This window comes from Heloderma suspectum, chromosome 17 (assembly GCF_057233095.1).
Source record: "Heloderma suspectum isolate Gila_16-S chromosome 17, 16-S_ref, whole genome shotgun sequence".
Taxonomy (NCBI): Eukaryota; Metazoa; Chordata; class Lepidosauria; order Squamata; family Helodermatidae; genus Heloderma; species Heloderma suspectum.
The window spans coordinates 9,949,870-9,970,530 of NC_139474.1; the positions used below are offsets into that span (position 1 = coordinate 9,949,870).

At 48.2% G+C, this 20,661-nt stretch overlaps 1 protein-coding gene across 6 annotated transcripts in view; it reads right to left on the reverse strand.

The window, feature by feature from the left end:
* The window catches only part of EML3 (EMAP like 3), a 41,816-nt gene that overhangs the window by 19,133 nt on the left and 2,022 nt on the right, over positions 1-20,661 (reverse strand). For 2 of the 6 annotated variants that reach the window (XM_084824105.1, XM_084824106.1), the window contains exons 1-6: positions 18,633-18,848; positions 9,035-9,217; positions 7,864-7,957; positions 6,359-6,940; positions 2,138-2,245; positions 978-1,006 (exon numbers count right to left, since the gene is read on the reverse strand). In XM_084824105.1, the coding sequence (XP_084680231.1) occupies positions 978-1,006; positions 2,138-2,245; positions 6,359-6,940; positions 7,864-7,957; positions 9,035-9,217; positions 18,633-18,663 (1,027 nt within the window). In that variant the 5' untranslated portion in view covers positions 18,664-18,848. Of the gene's footprint in view, positions 1-977; positions 1,007-2,137; positions 2,246-6,358; positions 6,941-7,863; positions 7,958-9,034; positions 9,218-16,626; positions 16,839-18,632; positions 18,850-20,661 lie in introns of those variants that run through there. The other 4 variants (XM_084824102.1, XM_084824107.1, XM_084824104.1 and 1 more) reach the window with 3 other exon arrangements.

Consider the following 20,661-nt stretch of genomic DNA (forward strand, 5'->3'; position numbering starts at 1 on the left):
CACCTGCAGAATCACACCTAGGGCTGCTGTGCAAAAACTCTTGTTCCAAATCTATTGGATGCCACAATGTCTCTTCATTAAGAGTTTGTCTAAATCAGCTAATTGCTGTGTAGTACCCCTAATGCTGGCAATGCCCAATAGTTGCCTCTTTGGGGATGAGGTTATTATATGGATAAACCTTGTACTGAAAAATTCTTTAATATTTACTGATATACATGTTCTTTTAAATTATCTACCTGCTTCCTGAAAGTCAACGCACAGTCAGCGTAAATGGATTCTCTGCGTCCTTTTGACATATATAAGACTGATATTGCAATGTTGGAAGGATAAATCCTCACTTCCAATAATGCAGTGGCTTGAGGACTTAATAACACTTTCAACATTTGAACGGGTTGTATATAGGCATCACTTGCGAATGGACATATATATGGATATTTGGTGTGCCTTTGTTGAAGTATATGTATAATCTCTTTTATTTTTTAGAAAGCTGTATTTTCATATATATATATATATATATATATATATGCGTGCATCTGTGTGTGTGTGTGTGTATACACAAATGTATACATATACATTTCACATGTATTTACTGAAATTGATTCATTCAGTCATGTCAACATTTTTTCTGGTTTTGTTTTGCTTTGCTCTGTTGAAATTTACAATTTAAAACATTAATTAAAAAAAACACCAACGCCTAGGGCTGCTGGGGCTCTGGCTAGCATTACCCATCCTCTCCCGCCAACCCCAATGTACCTGCAAAGGTGCCGTTTTTCTCACTTGGCAGGTGGCTCTCTGAGCAGGGAACAGAGGACAGCCTACAGCCCCCCCCCCCCATATACCTTGGAAGGGAACCTGCCAAGTGATTGCGTGCTGCTGTTGACCTGGCCACAGCCACTACCTGAGCGATTTGTGATCCTGCTCTATACCCCAGAACAGTCCCGATGCCTCCTTCACTGTCACAGCCTTCTAGAGCTCACCTGGACTGAGGGAGGGATCCTTGTTTCGGCTGCAAGGAGAAAACAGAGTATTAAGGTGGCCCACCAGGGTGTAAGTGTTGTAGGTAGCTTACAGGGAGTGGTAAAGCACAACTTTGGGAAAAGACAGTGCTTCTGAGCATGCACAGAGTGTTCCCCCATCCCAGCAGAGCAAACACAACTAAATCACACAATCTCCCTATAGACAAACAGGGATGGTGCACTGTGTGTATGCATGTGTGTGTGCTGTAGGTCACTTATAGGGAGCAGTCAGCTTCCACCCAGCTCTCCTTTAGATGCCCCTACCACCTAAGGTAAGGTAGGTGACGACCAGAGAGAGAGAGCATGACCTTCTCAGTGGTGGCACTATATTTGTTGAATTCCCTCCCAAAAGAGGTTCTCTTGGCACCAATGTTGTTAGCTTTTCAACACCAGGCAAAAATATTTTTAATCTCCCAGGATTTTTCATGTATTCATTCATTCTCTCCCTCCCTCCCCTGTTTGTTTATTTGTGTACTTTATCTTGCTTTTTGTAAACTGCTCTGGAAATGCCAAATACATAAGTTGGGGCCCCCAACCTTTTTAGGTGGGCAGGGATGCTTTGAATTTTGAGAACATGTCATGGATGCTCTCACAAAATGGCTGCCATGGGAGGACCTGCCCATTCATAAAGTGGCTACCGTGATGGACATGGCCAGTCACAAAACACTCATCTCGCAGAAGGCAAATTGCTGAGACTAAAAGAAAAGTCACTTGCCCAAGAACTTAATACAAGGCAGAGGTCGCTTCTGAGCTTGAAAACACAAAAGCAATCTTTGGAACCCAAATAAAGATGGTGCTGGAGAGCAGCCCTTCACTTTGCAGTATGCCAGATTCCCAATTCAAAAATAATAATAATTTTTTGAAATCTTAAGAAATAAGATAAAAATCAGGAGGGGCAGGAAGCCATGGTCAGTCACCATGTTGAGACCCCAGACATAAACAAAGAAGAGCTCAACTTTGGGATAACATAGAGTTTCTGAGCATGTGCATATTGCCTCCCCCCCGCCCCCCCGCCCTCACAGCACACACTACAGGGCAACACAGCCAAATCCCACACAACTACCTACAGCAGAACAACTGGGGTGTTGCAGTGTGTGTGAGTGTGTGCGTGTGTGTCTCACTTCTCAAGGCTACTGGAGCGGTTCAAGAGGTTTGCTGAGGATGCCGCTTTCTTGGAGAGTTGCTGCTTGGTTCGGGAGGGTTTGTCAGAGGAGCTGTTTCTCCGCAGTCTGGAAAGAAAAGGGGGGATTGGGGTAAGAGGGAAGACGTTTCACAATAATGTTGTGGATTTCCAAAGTGAGAAGATGACCTTTTCTCTAGGTTTTTGTGTCTGTGTGGCTTAGTGGATAATGTTTCTTTAACACAAACACTGACAGCTGAAAGATGCTTGCTTCAATGAGCAATGCTAGCCTTTGATGGATGGTGGCTACCAGCTATTTGAAACACCCCACTTACTTGGGTGGGGGATGAGTTAGAATCGAGAGCCTGTGAGGTCTTAGTGGTTAGACCCAGATTCAAATCTTGGCATGGCCAGGAAGCTCACTGGGTTAGCTTGGCCCAGTCACAATCGCTAGCCTGCCTCACAGGGTTGTTGCTGAGAATAAAATGGGTGGGTGAAGGATGATATATGCTGCCCTGAGCTTCTCAGAGCAGGAATGATGACTTTCTTTCAGCCCGAGGGCCAAATTCCATTTCAGAGAAGCTCTTGGGGGCTGCATTCCAGTGGTGGGCAGGGCCTGAGGCAAAAGGGGCGGAGCCAAAATACCAGCATATTTTAGCTTAAAGCCTTAGGAGAGGCAACTCAAAATTTTAGAATCGGGAAACAATGCACAGAAACCTGGAAACCACCGAAAAATTGGTGGTTGGGAGAAAAGAGGTGGAGCTAGGGGAAGGGGGCATGGCCATCTGGGGAAACCTGGAAGGCTGCACTGGGACGGATATGGCCTGCAGGGCTGAGGTTCAACACCCCTAACTTAGAGGAAGGGCAGGATAAGAAAGTAAGAAATCAATAAAAGGAGACGGAAGTCTGGATTTTGGTAGCTAGAAAGAAGCCCCGGGGTGTTTCAAGGTCATGCCTTTGGCTTTTGAGGGAACCAATGTTACTTTGCAGACTAGAACTGTCTGTCCAGGTGCTTTCCTGCACCATGTGTATATTTTGTAAATAAAACAGATGGCACAAAACACCATTACAGCTCCAGTGGTTGCTCTCTCTGCTCACAAGCCCTGTACAAAAACTGCTTCTGTGTGCAAAATTAGAGTAGGGGAAGGGAGTTAATTCACTTTTAAAAAACATTAGGCCCCCCACTCCAGATTTAAAAGCTTCCAGATTGAGGAGGACCACAGGGCTGGCTCTACCCTTAGGCAGAGTGAGGTGACCGCCTCAGGGAGCTGATTTTGAGAGTCGTGGAAGGGCAGCAAATTGTTGATTATTTAATTTATCGTGACGATTGTATTTTTACTGGTAGGGAAGAGGAGAAGCATTTGTGGGACTTTGTGCTTCAGGTGCCAATACAACTTGAGCAACGTTGCGCACGAGGCAGCTTGACTTGGGGAGCAGGGAGGATGGATGCCTTTTGCTGCTTTTCCTCAGGCAACAAAATGTCTTGGGTTAGCCCTGGCATAGCTCAGTGGTAGAGCCGATGTTCTGCATGCAAAAGGTCCCAGAGCAACATCCCTGCCATTTCCAGGTAGGACCGGGAAAGAAAGACACCCCACCATCACCGGTCTGAAATCCAAGACTATAACTCCCACCAATCCTAGCCTGCCTGAGGATAATGGGAGTTGTAGTCAAACACATCTGGAGGGCACCGGGTTGGGAAGGCTTCTGTGGAGGCGATACTGAGCTAACCGGACCAGTGGTATTACCCAGGATTAGGCCATGCAATGCCCTCCAGATGTTTCAAATGACAACTCCCATAATCCCTGACCCTTGGCCATGCTGGCTAGGGCTTATGGGAGTTGTAGTTCAGAAAACCTTTGCACAAGAGGCCAATATATATGTGCACATGATGGGGATGCATTCCACAGACCCCCCTGGAACCTTGTGCCTGCAATGTTGGAAGAAGTACGTCTCTTCACTACGGATATGTTTTTGCACCTGTGAACACTGGCTCATTTATTCTTCCCCAGGGGTGCATTAGGCTGGGGTGACCGAGAGGCCTCCGTCCTCCAAGGAGGCGAAGCAGGCAGCAGCTGGGCCCTTTCCTCCGAGGGGGGCTCTTCCCAGTACTCAGAAGCAGCTTCTGGCCTTGCGGTGTGAGTGCTACGCAATGCCCACAGCTGCAAATAGAGACTGGTTTATACTAAACCTTCAATTCAGCCAGGGAAGGGCGGGGCATGCAGAGCACGCAGGGAAGCAGCTCGGGATGTAGCCGGGAAGGGAGGGGAGCACAGGACAACGAACAGCCTGGGGCAACCTTTCCCAACCTGGTGTCCTCCAGATGAGTTGGACTGCAACTCCCATCATTCCCAGCCAGCATGGCCATTGGCTGAGCATGCTGGGAGTTGCAGTCCAATGCATCTGGAGGGCGCCAGGTTGAGGAAGGCTGCTATAAGGCAAGTTCATCCATTCATCCAAGCCCAGCTGACAGCCTACTTAATGTTTTCCTCTTCCCTCCTCATCCCTTTTTCCTTGTGTGTTGTGTCTTTTTTAGATTGTAAGCCCGCAGGCAGGGACTGGCTTCTTTTACGCATTGTGTGTAAACTGTTCCGGTAGCCTTTTGAGCTGAGGAGTGGGATAAAAAATACTTTCCATATATACAGCACTAAATGATGAGCTAGGTTAATCAATATTTGATTAATCAAGGGCTGTGCTGGCTGGCTGGAAATTACAGGACTTGCGGTCCAACGCATCTGGAGGGCACCAGGTTGGGCAAGGCTAGTTTGGGCGGGGGGGTTGCTTTGCATGGACCTCACCAGATCCCAGATCCCCTTGCAGTTCTGGGAGGAAAGAATCCCGAGGTCTCACTTCCCACCGACATCCTGCTGTTCCTCATGAGACTGAACACACAATATGCGACAGCACCAAGGGGCCTTTGCTGCTGGCCTCCTCGCTCCCACCCTCAGGCAGAACACCCAGGAGACCTTGCTCCACTTCCAGCCCCCTCCAGCCCTGTCCCAGATAAAGGTGTAGGACTTCCCCGGTCCCAAGCTATCTTGGCACATAGCCATCCATTACACTAGCACTGGTTTTGAACCGGATGGTAGCCGGCGGGCTTCCACAAGCAAGCCATGACCTGACCCTAAGTGGGGTGTGTGCCAGAGGCGCCATTTTCCCTTGTTGTTTGCTGTCTCCTCCTTTAGAGTAGGAGAAAAAACAGAATTCCCAGCAGATGCAAAGGAGGACCAAGGGCAGTTGCGTCTCTGAAGGTCAGGTGGCACAGTCAGCCAGTGCTGTGGCTTTTCCAGCCCTTGCATGGCAAGCAGCACCTGCTCAAATGCCTCCTCCTACTCCACTGTTGAAGGTGCAGGAGCCCCCCGGTATCCTCCTTTGCATCTGGTCACCCTGCAAAGAAAAAGGAGAATGATGGACCAATGCAGAAAACCACTGAAACCGTGCCTGGGTTGCAGGCTGGGCCTGGACGTTGAAGATTATGGCATTCATTGTTCAGATATAAAGCCACAGTTTGCAGCCCTCGGGCTGAAAGAGGTTCTGCACCCCTGCTCTACAAGAACCCATTGTGCTCAGACATGCCTTCTCCTCTCCCCTTTCTCCCCTTGCCCACTCCAGGGAGTAATTTCCTCTTTTAATGCTAACCACAGTTTGCTGTTACATCTGAACCAGGTGCTGACAGGAAACTATGGTTTGCACCAGAGAGAAAGCCATTCATTGACCTGAAGTGTGTAAGGGTAGGAGGAGGGAGCACAAGGCCCGTTCATATAACACCAAACCACAGTTGGTGTTGTCTGTGAACAGGCCCAGCTACACAAGGCCTCATTTCCCACCCAGAGCCAGGCAGAGGAACCAAGACTCCTGGCTCACTGATCCAACCTGCTAAACCTCATCCACCTCTGCCCCAACCCTGACTTAGGCATAGAGTTAGCCATTCCAGTAGACAGTACAGGGGGAGATGAGAGTGAAGCAGGGCCATCCATCAGCCCTTCTGAAAGACCACTTGGTTTTTCCCCTGTTCCCTCTCCATCCCATTTTTCTTATGTGCCGTTTCTTTTTAGATTGTAAACCTGTGGACAAGGACAGCCTTGTTTTCCTGATTGCACGTCAGATGCTCCAGGAGTCTTTTTGACTGAGGATTGGGATAAAAATACTTCAAATAAATAATAAAATATATTAAACTTGGCCCAACCCCGAGCTCCCACATTTTAGTCAACCACTCTTCACTCACAGCTCTTTCTTGCTGGTCATCAGACTCTGAACTGCTGGGACAGGGGAGGCGGCGGCGCTGCTGCTGCTGCTCCCTTCCGACAGAGGCTCAGGGGAGGGTGTCTCCTGCCCCGATGGCTGAGCTGGGGGTCGGGACTGCCCCGCGCTTGGGACTTTGTCCGTGCTGTCTTCAGGGGGAGGCTCCTCAACGCCTTGAGCTTCGGGGAGGCAAGCGCTCGGAAGACGGCCACCGAGGCCATGCGTCTGGGGGTCCTCCCGGACATTTTGCATCTCCAAGGCAAAGCCCTGGTCTCCTCTGTCAGCTGACAGCCCGAAGGAATTCTTCACCGGCTCTGGGGCACCTGCGTTGGCTAGGCCCTCAACACATTTTGCCTTCCCACTGCTGGAAGAGGCTTGGCCTAGTTTGTTCCTAACAATCGAACTCTCCGCTGTCTGGTTAAGCTGTCCATTGCTGAGGTGCTGGTCCTGCTTCACCACCAGGACAGTTGACTCCTCAGTCTGCGTCCCAACACTGACCCTCGACCCCTTTTCGGCCCAGGGCACCGGCTCCTCATGGCTTCCCGATCGCTGTGTGGCAGGCAAACTGCAAACCAACCCCCCCGCTCAACAGAATTAGTTGGAGAACAGCAACTCGTTTCTCTTGCCTTGGTACCCCCCCCAACAGTACACTCCCCTCAAAATAAAATAAAATAAAATAAAAATTCAAGCTGCCAGATGTGTTTCAGAAAGCTGAGGGCTCTTTCCAGACGGTAGGTTATGGCACAATAACTACAGTTACCAAATACTATCTTTCCCTCAAGAAAGCACTTCTCTTGTGGGCTGGTGGTGTTTTCTCAGTGCTTCAAGTTTAGTCACAGAGAAAATGCAGTTCTCATACCTCCACTCGCTAATCTTGTCACAGAAAATGGCTCCCTGGAGTAGTCCCTGTGTTTTTTGTTATATTTTTATCCCTCATTTCTTCCAAGGAGCTCTGGGAAGCATAGATGCCCCCCTCCACTATTTTATACTCACAACAACACCCATCAACCATCAAGAGTGTTGGACTGGGGAGACCTGGGTTCAAGTCCCCACCTGACCATGACCACGAAGCTCGCTGGTTGACTTTGGGCTGGTCACTGTCTCAGCCTAACCTACCTGACAGAGTTGTTGCGAGGACAAAAAAGGAGAGGAGGATCATGCACGCTGCCTTGGGCTCCTTGGGAGGAAAAATGGTGGGATGTAAATGTAATAAATAAACAAACAAATGCTGGCCATTGGCCATGCTGGCTGGGGCTGATGGGAGTTGTAGTCCCAAAAATCTGGAAAAACCCAGGTTGGGGAACACTGCATAAACTGAACTGTGCGTCATGTCAACTAGTACTTTTCTTTTGTCGATCCGGAATCTAAAGCCAATCAAATATGGACAGGCCCATGGGTGAAAAGGGGCTAGAACTGCCACCACCACCCCTTAAATGCTGCTTTTGCTGAGGCTTAGTCTTTTCCCTCTCAAGGAGCTTGGAGAAGTACCTGGAATCACTGGAGAGGGCAGGGGGCAGAATCCAGAGGGCACCATTGCCTTGCGGGACTGCCGGCTCTCTGGTATCCAGTACGATGGAATTTGCTGTGGAGAAACGTAATTTGTCTTTGGTACAACAGACTAACAAGCTTCTGCAGCGGAGTTCCCACCACCTCTTATCCAGCAACAGACAACTCCAGATTTTGGAGGCCTCTGGAACAAGACGCTCTGAGCGAGCCCACCTCCTTGCCAATATCACCACTGCCCATTTGCTCACCCTTTCCCTTTGGCCCCAATCCATTCCACCAAGACCAGTGCCAGCATCTGGCATATGTGGGCAGCCGCTGGGGCCCCATTTCCCTGGCAGGACCCGCCACTAACGCCTACCCTGGGCCCTGCATCAGAAACTCCTGTCAGCACCAAGGAGCTGGGCCTAGCTGCCATTTTAATGTGCCACTACGTCCCAGACTGGTACTACATTGGAGGACCTTAAAATGGTGGCCAGACCCAGAGACTTGGTGCTGTTTGGAACACTGCTTCCCATCAAGGCACACTGACCTAGTTGCCCTCCCGCCACCACCGCAGAGGGGGCTTTGCCTAGGGCCCACCGAAACCTAAGTACACCTGCCCAGAAGGAGAGGGCAAGGCGAGTGGCCGCTGCGCCTCCTTCTCCTTGGTCTTGGCACTGGATATAAGCCTGGAGAGGACACTGAACAGGCAGCAATAAGGAGGAGGGCAGGGGGGCTCTGAGGGACAGCAGTGGCCTCCCTGCCGGGGTGGCAATGCCGACCCCAGGTTTTGGAGGGCCCTCGGGCAAGACACCCTCAACAGGCTTCCTCTCTCAGTGAGTCTACCTTCTCACTGCCACGGTCACTGGTTGCGCTTGCTCCTCCTCCTCTTACTCTTCATTCCTCCCATTTGCTTGCTTGGCAGGCAGAGAGCCAGGGAGCAAGCAGGCCGTGGCATCTCCTGCCCCTCCTTCTCACCACCACCGTTGCCTGGGCCAGAGCGAGAGGCAAACAAGCAGGTTGCAATGCTGAAGAGGATGAGCCACTCCAGCGGGCTCTTATCAATGGGCCCCTATTGGGGTGTGGGCCCTCAGCAGGTGCCCGACCATGCCTACCCCAGCCGTGCTCTACCTACACACACTGCCCGCCTACTGGCACTTCTCAGCAGCCTCACCTTCAAGGAGCTGTTGCCTGAGCAGAGGGATCTGCCGGTCGTAGAAGCTAAGCCTGCGTAGCGCATCCGCCAGCGCCGATTTCACCAGCGTCAGCTCCTCTTCCTGACTCCGCAGTCGGGAATCGAAGTCGGAGAGCCAGTGAGGGTGATGCAGGACGCTGTTGCTCTCCAAGAGGTTCTCACCTAGCAAGGAGGAGGAAGTAGCCAAACTATGATTAGACCCAAGAACTATAAACAGAGATTCAGAACACAAGCCGATGCATGTTTAGTCAGAAAAAAGTCCTACAACTCCCAGAGTTCCCCAGCCAGCTGTGCTGGTTGGGGAATGCTGAAAGATGTAGGAATTGTAAGAACTTCCGAACTTCATATTGTAAGCTCCCTGGGGCTGGTATCAGCCTACATTTCTGGTTAATAGCTACTTATGCAGTACCAAAAAATAGGAAATGCATCGCCCCCAAAATAGGACAAAACAGGACACTGATTTGCATTAAAATTTGCATATGCTTTTAGATTTATATGTGCAAATTTAGATTTGGATCAGACAGCCCTTCAAACAGAGGACGCCTTCAAATAGAGGAATGTCCTCTTTTAGCCCTTTCAAATAAAAAGACTGTCCTCTGTAAAGTAGGACCCATGGCCACCTTAGCACCCGGTACACCAGTAGCGCTATATCAGGTGTGGGGAACCTTTTTCAGTCCAAGGAGTGAATTCAATTCTGGAGAAGCTCTAGGGGAACTGCACAAAAGCCGGGTTACCGCCAAATGATTGGTGGTTGGGGGAAAGGAGGTGGTGCCAGGGGAAGGGGCGTGGCCATCTGGTAAAACCTGGAGGGCCGGATTGGGCCCTGGCCTGTAGGTTCCCCACCCCTGCCCTATTAAAACACAGTAATAATGTCCCCACGACCCTCAGCTAGACCCCGCTTCCATCTTCCCGAGCAGGGGCTAGAATTCCAGCATAACCCTATCCTTCCCTTCTGCCCGCTGATGAGGAGTTTTGTGTTAACTCAAACTTTGTACACCAAGAAGAGCTAATCCTTATTTATTACATTCACAGACAAAACACACACATTTTGCCAGAACCCACAATCGCCACTGTGTATAATTAACACAGCAGGGGGAAACACTGTTTCCTAGCCCAGGTCTGTCCCTGGGAGATGCCTCAGTTCACAGAGGGAGGGAGAGAAGGGAGAGGTCTGTTTGGTTCATGCTAAGGCCTCCTCCAGTCTCCATCTTGCAGGCACCAAGCCCAGCTCTTGCCTCATGCCCGGCCAGTGTTGTTTGTGCTGGCAGCAAAGGACGGTGGCAGTTGGGAGGAAACAGCTCCCGCCTCAGACATTCCTGACGCCACCGTCAGCCACAGAACACGGGCCCCTGAATAACCCAGCAGCAAGGCCCGTTGCCCCCGGCGTACTCTAAGGATGTGGGTCGGGGAAGCAGAGAACCATAGGTGCACATACCCAAGATCACATCTAAGGCTGTTTGCAGGGAGGCAGAGAACTACGGGTGCGCATACTCAAGATCACTTAACCTCAGTCAGTAACCCCTTCGTACCCTCTTCATAATCAAGGTGGTTAGCAAATTGGTAAAAAGTCAGGAATGTGTCCCCTGGTTCCTGACTCCCCTCTGACTGCAGACTGCAATTCAACCCTTGAGAAGACCAGTCTAGACTTACCTAGGTCTGAGGGTTATCTTAGCATAGATTGGCCATCGCTTCTCTATCCCAAAATGCATTGCTAGGTGTAATCGGATACCTGCAACACCTACTGCTGACTTAATTCATTCAGACTGCAAATCCCCATTTTGAGACTAGGTCTATCTAAAACTGCAGACCCCATGACCAGTGGTGTAGCAGTAAATACTGAAGTTCAGGCGCTCATCAATACAGTCCCCATAGCCACCCCACTCTCACTTCCCAAGGAGCATCCAAAAATACAGACAGCTGTGTTGATCCACATCAGCAAACCAGTTCTGGCACCTTTATCTCCACTAGCAGCAAGTAAAGCTAATGGATCTCAATTGCTTATTCAAGACCAAGCCACCCAAAAATATTTTGCAATATAACAGGGATACCTCACAACAATATATTGTTGCTGGGAAAATCCACCACCACCATCACCCCAGCTACTATGAAGATTCCAGCTAAGCTCAGAGGGAACAATGATTCTGGTGCGAGTGGCAAATGACATCAGCAACCCTGCTAATCAAAAATGGTTGATGCTACATCCCTGCAAGTCCTGACTCCACTATACCACTCGTCATGACCACAACATCTAGCCACAGTTGGGGACTTTTCTAATTCTTTCCCCATCCCCTGCTTTTTGTATCACCTAGCCAGATGAAGAGTTCTGGAGAACTCAAAAGCTTGCATACTTCTGTGGAATTTTTGTTGGTCCAAATAAAGGTATTGTCTAAATGTATTTTTTGGATTCTCACCCCCTCCCATGAACCAGCATAGCTATTTTTTTTAATGTAACATAGGGCTGTTTTGGAAGCTACGCAGGCCTGGACTTGGGTGGTATATAGATGGGAGACTAGGTGTCCTAGGAGTCCCTCCAGGAGCTCTTTGGAAGACAGAGAGAACACACAGTATCACGAACTTATTACACTGGTGCGAGAAAGGAAGGCCAAAGACACTGGCTGCATTCGCAGGTCATTGTAAACCATCAGTTCTGGCTTAATAAACCATGTACAAGGTTGGTTTAAAGTTGGCTTACAAATCCTGGCTTGTTTGGAAGCAAATCCAGAATCCCAATCCTGGCTTGGACAAGACAGGAAGCTATGCTTAATTGCAGCTTCCTGCAATTTATTTACCCGCTCACCCGACTGCTTGTGCAGATCATGATTTCTTAATCCAGGATTGATGGTTTAATTAAATGTGTGAATGTGCCCATTGATTGACACCAGGAGATGGCAGAAAGCCAAGCGAGAGGAGAATTGTAGGTTAAGAATTCACTGTGAGCCAGCAGGCCTTGCCAGTAGGGGCAAACACACAAAAAAGAGCTGTCCATAGCCCTTGTATGTATTTCAGTTTATAGAAGTGGATGTAAATGTAAAATAACGTATTCAGATTGTTTTTAAGGTACCCAAAACCAGCTGGAAGTTAAGCAAAGAAAACACAGGGAGCTGCCAATCTTGCTGCAATGAAGCGGACCAAAGTGTTTTCCAGTCTGAGCCAACAGCAGCTTTGCTGGGGTTATTTTCTTCTTGGATACCACCACCACCCCCTTTGATGAAACCACAGAGCCGCCCTTCTCTCTCCCAACCCCGCAGCTAGCAGGGACCTGGCAGCCAAGATCAAGAAGTGGGTGGCAAAGAAGGCTTCTGTCCAACATTCAAAGGATGTGGGGCCATAAAAGAGGCTTGGATCCGAGGAGCTGGTACAAGAAACAGAGATTCTTATTTGAGGCGAAGGGCCCAAATCCTTGGTTTTTTCTCCTCTATGCCAACCAGCACAGAAATCAGACATGCTTTAAGGAGAAATAATACCCCCAAACAGGCTCTGCTTTGTCCAGATCCTCCTCCTCTGCACACTCATCCCAAGAGGCATGGCCAACAAAAGGCCTTTTTTTAAAAGGTGACCTTTTCAATTCATACCTCCCCGCATCCTGTACAGCCAACTCAGAATGGCAAGGGAGAGAGCAGGAGGGCCTTGGCTGCCTGCCGAAAGCCAGACTGTTTGGCTTGGATGTTCAAGTCCCGAGTTCGAATCCTATTCAGCTGCATATTATCCAAAACAACCCCCTGTGATGTCCACAGCATGCTGTGGGGCACAACTCTTGGATCATGCTTACATACCCACATCTTCACTGATGCCCTTAAAATTATTTTCTGCTCCCAAGTGACTGTTTTTCAGTGCCACATCTCTTGAGATATGAGGTGGATAGTCCAAAGTTCAAATCTTAGTTTTGTCCCAAGTTCAACAGGTAGCCAGTGCCCCTCTTAACTACTGTTTTAGAAGGCTACTGTGTGCGTGTGCGTGTGTGTGATTTGGCAAAAGCTTAGGGGGAATCAAAAGGTGCTGGTAGATTTCATGAAAGTCCTCACTATATTCTCTGCCATTTGACCCTTTCAGGTGTCCTTAAACAAGCAGTTTCTCTCAGACCATCCTCACACACTCCCCAAAACCTTGTAATGTGGGCCTAAAAATTACTGAGATAATGTAACGTATCTGATTGGCTTTGAACACTTGTAAAGTTAAATATAAATGTACGTGTTATTATTATTAACACTATAACATTGCCACAAGATTTACAGAGATAACGCTTGTGAAGCACTTAGGAAAAGCATTATTTTATTATTCCCTGCTCTATTTGTCTATTCTCCCATGCAAAGGCTGAACTTCCCCACCCCCCTCCATTTTCTCTCTTTTCTTCCCTCATCTGCTAAGAAAATTATGGAGACTAAATATAATTTGTTATTATGAAGAACCATAAAATAAACCTCCAAGCAGCCAATGGATCCCACCTATATTTTTGTCTCTGTAAAGTAAAGGGAGAACAAAATGAATTGTACTCCGTGAATAACTAGATTTAAGTCCAATGTGTCCTTTGTTTGTTTGTCTTTGCATTTGGAAAATGAATAACATATATTTTTTAAAGATGAAAGAAACTCCTAGAAGAAGCAATCATTTCTGCCCCTTCCCGCTAACCTGACAGGGCCCTGGCGGATTTCCACACCACATGTTTCCTGCTCCACACCCAAAAACCAAGAAAGGAACCTGGGATTTCTGGATTCTTATCACCTTCCCCAGACTTTGGTGCATTGTGTTGTGTGTGTATGTGTAGAAACTAAAGCCAGATGCCAGGGCATCTTTTTTTTCCATTTTGGGCTCTGGAGTTCGCATAAGAAATATCACCCCCACAAACACACACATCACACACACACCCCACCCTGCTAAACACGTCGGGTGACATTTTTGGGCAAGGTGCTCATCTTAAGAATTAAACCGCTGGAGACAGGCACCTCCCAGGCCTCTCCCAGGCTGCAAAGTGAGTGCTGAAGAGAGAAGCAACTCATGGAGTGCCCAAAAGAGAGCGTCCATCATGCATTAAACGGCGACATTTCACATGCCAAGTTGCATAATGGGGGGGGGGGGGTTGTTACTTCATTTGAAGACCACAGATACAAAAAAGTTACTTTGTTTTGAAATTCTTATGTGGCAAACTTAATCTGGATTAGGACACGCTAGTAGGCCCAACTGGGGTTTTCCCATATGGTCATGTGTGGTTCAGTCACTTCCAGTTGCTAGGCTGCAAATGGGGAAAGAATGGGGAGAAATTTAGCACCACCACCGTTTCCCTCAGTGCCCCCCCCCCCCCCGTACCACAGTTGGAGAATAAGGGTATGTATTCTGGGTAAGAGAATATGGGACAAGGACCAAATGATCCAGGCAAACTTGTCTCCCTGTCCCCATTTCAAAGAAGACAACTTTAACATAGGGGAACAGGATGGAATAGGCCAAATTAAGGTCCCAAAGGAAAGCAGCGGCCATATTTCTCTTGGGGTACTTCTAGATGGGGGGCTCCCAGCACTAGCAATCAGAAGGTACTGGGCAGTTGTTCCATCTTTGTCTCCTTAACAGGTTTTTTGCATTAAGGAGAAAGACAGAAGAAGTGGTGGGAAAACATGGGAGGATCATGAGTAGAAGATGTTGTCTGGACGCCCCCTGCCCCCGCAAACCTTTGTGAATGAGGCAGGACACTGGTGTTGTAAAACCCTAATCTGGAAGCATCCTTGGTGTGCCGAGTTGCCCAAAAGCCCACTAGGGTTAACATGTCCCCAAACTCCTGTGATTTGCTCCTGAATTAATCATCAAATTACTCTATCATGATTATCATCATGTTGTTGTTGTTGTTGTTACTTGACAATTTCCAGAGGAGTAGCTGTTTTAATCCATTGCTACAAAATCAACCAAAGGTCTTGTGGCACCTTAAAGACCAACACATTTATTCTGGCATAAGCTTTCGTGACACTGTCCATTCGCATCTGATGAAGTGGACAGTGTCAACAAAAACTTATGCCAGAATTAATTTATTAGGCTCAAAGGTGCTACAAGACTCCTTTCGGGTTTTTAATTTTGGGAGCCACACTTTTGGGGGGCACGGGCCAAGCATATTAATCAATGGGTTAAAGAATGTGGTATTTCCACTCCATTCTTTCTACATTATGTTTAAATGCTAACTGGCCATCCAGGCGAGTATCTATGAGCAAGAAACTGGAGCTGGCCAACAGATTCCGCATGCGTTAATCCAGAATAAACAATCCAATCTCACAAACTGTTTATGTTCAGCAGAAGTAGGCCGAAAAAGAAGTAGGCCAAACGATGAAGGACAAGATGCTATCTGGAGACCAGGCCCCCAGATTTCACAATCCTAGTTGCGAGACACCAACATGTACGCTCTAGTCAACTATCCTAAGCTTCAACTTTTCCCCGTTCCATCTTCTTTTCCTTCATATATTGCTAATTAATCTGAAATGTGTTCTCAACCCAGGTGAGGAAAGAGCAAGGAATTCAAACATGTGGCATAGATTCCCAGAAAAGGAGATAAACGGATGAAACGAACTCATACTACACCCAAACACACTTCCCCTTTCCATACAAGTTTGGTTATAAGCAAGATAGGAGTTGAGCACCTTTGAACCCAAAGCCAGAACCTGTCTATGATGCAGGTAATACTTGGACCCAACAGGTGAGAATTCACTGGAACTTGGGCTGCAGAACAGCTGTTGTAGGGTTATAAGTAAAAGCTGAAGAACAGAAATGTATGCTCATACTCTGGGAAAGGAGGGGTTAGTTTTGAGATGCTAGTGAGGTTAAATTAGTATTTATGCATTAATTTAACCTCACTAGCATTTGTACTGCATTTGAAATTTTCAGAGAGCCCTTTGCTTCTGTTAACTCAGTAATCCATGCAACAGCCTTGGAAAGTAGGCCTGCATTATTATCTCTGTGTTGCAGACCAAGAGAAAGTAGTTTGCCTGATGCAGCCACTGAGACAGTGTGTGAAGCGAGATTTGAACTGGAGACTTCCCAGGTCACACTTTTTGCTACTGTGCTAACCAGGCAGAACATCTTTGCTTCTCAGGTACCCTTTCCACACTGACATATTTACCACAGAACCACCATAGGCTGCAAAGGATTCTGGGTCATGTCCTAGGCTGTATGCTTAGTTCACAGGGGGCATTGACCTAGACAGTTGGGTCTCACTGTTGGCTCTTTTGAACTGATAATGCATTCTAGAGCAGCAGTGGGCAGACTTCAAGCTTGCAGGATCTACTTTGTTTCTTCGTGTATTTTTACTAAAACCCAGAGATCCATTAACACCCCAAGATCTGGTGAAAAAGACATAGAATTAAAGAATTATGAGCACAGGAATTCGTTTTGAGTACTAGACCTCAGTGGAGCAGTCCCTCCACAAAAAAACCCAGTCCTGGTTATCCCAAGCTTTCTTCATTTCAGCAGTATAGAGTCAGTTGCTGCTATTGTTAAACAACTGGGAGTCAGAAATCCTTGCCTGATCTACTGCAAATCAACCAGAGATCTACCACTACATCCAGATCTACCTTCTGCCCACCCTCTGCCCTTGAACATACCAAATATACTCTGTAGCTGCACACTGTAGAGGAAATTTAGCAGTCTTAAACAAGCTGTTGGCCAGGAAATCTTGCCCATCACATGAGTAATCTTCTGATAAACTTCTGAGGAACCACAGAAAAAAACCTGAAATTCTAAAATAGTCATACATGAAGATTTCGTAGCACATGTTAGTTACCCCTTATCTTTAACCACCTTGTTGTGTTCATGATCCGGGTGATGAAAGAATGGTTAAAAAAAAGAAGAAGTTCAAATTCTCACTCAACCATGAAGCAAACTTTGGGCAAGTCATTCTCTCTCAGCCTACCCTATTTCACAGCGTTCTTGTGAGGAAGTAACCCATGTATAGTAGGCCTGATTGTCAAAAGGGTGGGATATACCTGTGATAAAACTGACTCCACATCTATAAAATGGAAGTAAAAATTGGGCCATACCTCACAGGGCTGTTGTAAGAATGGAAAACCAATAGGAACAATTGCCTACTCTGAGAAAGGGATTGGGGGTAGTGTGGGCTTTCATGTTTCAAGAAGCAAATAAAGAGAGAACAGGTGGGACCTGAGCAAGGTCTGAATTCAATTGTAGGGTCCCTGACTTCATACAGTTTAGAAGCTCTGCCCCACACCCACTAGCCTCACCCTGTCCCACTGACTTTGATTCCCGATGTTGCAATATGTGGCTTCTTCTAAGCCCCAGGCAGATAGGAAGTATGTCAGGGGAGTGTGAGAGTGTATTTACATACAGGACCTATCGCAGACAAGGAACTAGACCCTGTCATTTCTTTGCCCAGAAAACAGGATGGAAGAAAAACAAAAGGAGCTCTTACATTAAGTATATTAACTTGGGGAAAATGTTGGAGTCTCACACGTCTAAAAAGAATAAAAGGTGGAGGGGGCAGTCTGTAATTCTAGCAAAAGTGTGCACGCATATCACTACCCGATAAAGAGTAAAACACTGGGGGAAATGGAAGATGTGTGTGTGTGTACACGCAGGTTACAACGGTGACTTTCTGCATGGAAATTCTGCTCACACATACCATCGAAACACACACACACAGACACTCTTCTATGATGCTGACGCACTATGTTGACTCAAGCACGCAATCTTGCTTCCCCTGTGCAAGATTCACACAGTGCGTACTTCCCCACACCCTTCCCACATAAGCCAGCCCCCACTTCCTCTGTAACTGTACACCACATCGAATATACACCTCTCTCTTCATATGACAGGGCTCCTTAACAACATCAACAAGATCTATTAAACTCACAACACTCCCTGAACCTCTGCAAATCTCATAGTCTAGTGGTCTTAGGTGCTCGTAACAGTAGTAATAATAATATGCATAGGATCATGCCTTAGAGCATACATAGGATTGCAAACTGGTGCAGCCCCATCCTTTGCACACCTTATTGAAAGTAAGAGCAATCCTGTGCCTGCTTCTTTGGAAGCAAGAGGCAGCCAGTTCAATGGGGTGTACTCCCTAGTAAATGTGTGTTGGTAAGTCTGAGTCCCGCGGTGCGTAAGATTACAAGCTGGGCAAACCGATTATTTGCCCTTTTTCATTCGTTTTTCTTTTTTTGCTCAGAAGTAAGTCCTGCAGGGAAAGCAACTTTTCTTCCCACGTAAATAAAGGCAGGTCGTTGACTCGCGTTTTACAGCCTCGCCACGTGTTGTTGGGTGGTGGTTGTTTTACCCCTCCCGTCTCTAGCATATGTTTCTGTCTGTGTGCCTGTGTGTGGAGTTGTCCACCGGGGCTCCAAAGCCAAAAGCGGAGAGGGGGTAAAGAGCGGGGCTGCGCAGCGCTCGTTAAAATTCGCTTTGCAAATCCCGCCACAGTTCCGTCACCCCAACTCTCTCCAGCGCCCCCGTGTGTGGGTGCGTAAGAACTGCAGGCGCTCTACTCTGCGCCCCCAGCCACCATCAGCCGCAGGTGGACGGAGGGGCTGTCCAGCGTGGGGCCCCCAAACACTCAAACACATAATCAAATCAAAATAAATCTGGGGCTCACCGTTCGGGCTGCGCTCTCGGCAGCCGTCCATAGTGGCCGAGCAGCGGCGCGCCTCGTTTCCATGCGCTCTTCGCTGGCGATCGCGCTCCTCTCCGCTCCTTCTGGCTGACAGGGCAGGGGATGGAGAAGCCAGAAAGGTCCCGGGGATTTGGAGGAGGAGGAGGCGGCAGCAGCGCCCGCCCTGTTCAGATCGTGCTGCCGGGGCCGGGCTCCCCCCACCCCCAGGAAGCAAAGAGGCGGTATGTCATTTCCCTTGCAGAGGGGAGGAAAGAAAGAAAAAAAGAGGATTGCATCGCGTTGCGTTCGCCTGTGTGCGTGTTTTTAAAAAGTTAGTTCTCCAACCACCGGGCCGTGCCCAGAGTAAGGAACTGGAAAGGGAGGACAATGGAAGGATGGATCCGGGGCTCAGCTGGACCAGGTTTCGGGGGTCCGATAGAGTAGGGTGGAGATTTCTGCGGCGGGTTCCCCAAACTGAGCGAGGAGTTGGGAAGTCCTCCAGATGGACTGGACTACAACTTCCAGCATCCCCCAACACATCTGGAGGGCGCCAGTTTGGGGAAGGCTGCCCTAAACTGCTGGATCGGATTAAAGGTCTGTCCATTTAGGCTAGCAGCATTCTGTTTCCCACAGGGGTGCAGGACCACCGTGAGTCCCCCAAGTGACTACCCAGAGAGTAGCAAGCGATGAGCAAACTCCGTTTTATTCCTGTCGTCATGATGGTGCTATGATTTAAGGGAGTTTAAAATGCAAAACTGCACACGCTCAGACTATTATTATTTATATAGGGGTTGGACCTATCCATACACTATGTTCAACATCTAAGGCCCTCTTCCAGGTACCTCTTCCGAGGGAGGCTCGGAAGGCAGTAATAAAGGAGAGGGCCTTCTCGGTGGTGGCCAACCAGTTCTGGAAAGATCTCCCCGACCAGACCCGCCTGGCGCCAACATTGTTATCTTATTGGCACCAGGTAACGGTTAAGGCCTTCCTCTTCTCTCAGGCATATGCAGCATATGATGAGGTTTTAATTAGGTCCTGGATTTTTCTTGTTTAAAATTGTTTTAGGTATGTGTAGCTCTCTCTCTGTGCTGTCTGTTTATATGTTTGTATGTAAATGGTTTTATAATGTATTTTTAAGGGTTGGAGGGAGTCTGGGAGGGGGCATAGGATAATTTCAATTCCTGGATCCGAGATCGGAGACAGTACTCTGACCGCGGATCCAGGAATCTGTGTTCCCTGCCCCTCCCCCTTCCTCTTGCAGCCCACGTGGAGAGAACTGCACTGGCGACCTTGGAGAGTGGGTAAAGGGGGCATGCCAGGGGGAGAGGACTAAGGAAGCTGGGATATGATGTATCTCAAGGCCTCCCCAGCCCTCTTCCCTCCCCTCAGCTAGACCGGCAAAAAAGCCCGTCTAGCCAAAATACAGAGCGGGAGGAGCGCAGAGGCGAAGATTGCCTCCGCTGCTCCTCCTGCTGTGCATAGGATGCCCATAATCTTCCGAGTTTGGAGGCTTACGGGCATCGCCATAGGATTGCACCCTTAATCTTTGTAAACCGTTCAGAGAGCTTTGGCTATTGGGCTGTATAGAAATGTAATAAATGAAATAAATGAACGAAAACAGTTTTGTTGTTATTTTTCTAACATTTCAGGAAGATTGTAAAGCATGGAATGGTGGTGGCGAGGCAGCGGGGCAAAAAGAAATGCGAGTTGTGTGCTTCACAATTGAAGTAATAATGAGGCTATCTAAAGGGCCCCCCTGTAAAACCATTAAGCCCAGAGTTTAAAATTACCTAGCTGCACCGCTGGTTTCTCACAGTGGCCAACCAGACGCTTAGTTAAGAACACAAGCAGCCCTGCCTTGCCGTTTGCCTTCCTGCCCCTGGCAACTGGTAGAGGTAGATTGCTACTTGACATGGAGGTTCCATTTAGCTGTAATGGTTCACAGCTGCCAATTGGCCTGCCCACTGTGTATTTATCTAATACAAGGGTATGGACCTCAGGCCTTTGGGCCAAATGCAGCCCTCCAGGGTTC